Raw genomic sequence first — 815 nt, 5'->3', positions numbered from 1 at the left:
TTTAAATGCAACTGACGACGTTCTTTTGTACAGCCATGTCCAGTCGGTACCAGATTGTAGTGCAAGGTGAAGCATCTGAGACAGACTCCGACGATGAAGTCTACATCACTTCTCTGCCTCCTCCTCAGAGTGCCACGGGTGGAGCCAAGGTGGGTGTGTATGTGTTGGACCGTGCGTGTAAATTGCATCATGTTTCCAAAATGTTGATATAAATTCACACCGGGGTTGTGATCTCGGGCGATTCCAGGTTCCCGGTGAAGCCTCTGAAACAGACAGTGAGGAGGACGTAGAGCCGTCAAACCGAGCCACAGTCGTGAGTCAGGACAGCCCCCAGATTCTCAGGCGAGACCTGCCTCCTTTGATTGTGGTCAGAGATCATCCTGATATACAGTCCGTCGTTGAGGACAGACCAAGTCCGACTCACAGGGCACATGGTTAGAAAAACAAGTCATCATTACAAAAATAGTTATGCCAGTGTTAATACTTATGGCTCACTTTAAATTAAGAAATATAGTAAGGTGAAGTCAAATTCCAATCCATGCATTTATTCCATTCTATTTCAAATATCTTTGGTGTAAAAATTAAAAAATTGAAATAATTTCACTTATTATTTAAAGCAATTAACCTAATTAACTTTTAATTAACCCAAATATTTCCCACCCCTCCAACTGCAGCTCCTGTGCTATACAGTACTATTTCTAAATACTTTTTGAGTGGTGTTTATTTCTATTTTAAAAGCTGTGTCAAGCACTTTTGAATGACATTTGTCAAAGTCAATAACAAAGCATATTTTTAAATGTCTTTTTCTTTTTTTT

The 815-nt window shown here is 40.0% G+C and overlaps 1 protein-coding gene across 1 annotated transcript; it reads left to right on the top strand.

The window, feature by feature from the left end:
* The first annotated feature begins 12 nt into the window (after positions 1-12).
* Positions 13-771, top strand: LOC103399368 (biogenesis of lysosome-related organelles complex 1 subunit 3-like). The gene is made up of 2 exons (XM_008338065.3): positions 13-149; positions 248-771. Exons 1-2 carry the CDS (start codon positions 36-38, stop codon positions 437-439), a joined length of 306 nt encoding a protein of 101 aa, XP_008336287.1. The 5' UTR covers positions 13-35; the 3' UTR covers positions 440-771.
* Positions 772-815: the final 44 nt, after the last annotated feature.

This window comes from Cynoglossus semilaevis, unplaced genomic scaffold (genome assembly GCF_000523025.1).
Source record: "Cynoglossus semilaevis isolate Cse_v1.0 unplaced genomic scaffold, Cse_v1.0 C19047942, whole genome shotgun sequence".
In the NCBI taxonomy this organism is placed as follows: domain Eukaryota; kingdom Metazoa; phylum Chordata; class Actinopteri; order Pleuronectiformes; family Cynoglossidae; genus Cynoglossus; species Cynoglossus semilaevis.
This window is presented reverse-complemented; position numbering and strand designations above follow the sequence as displayed.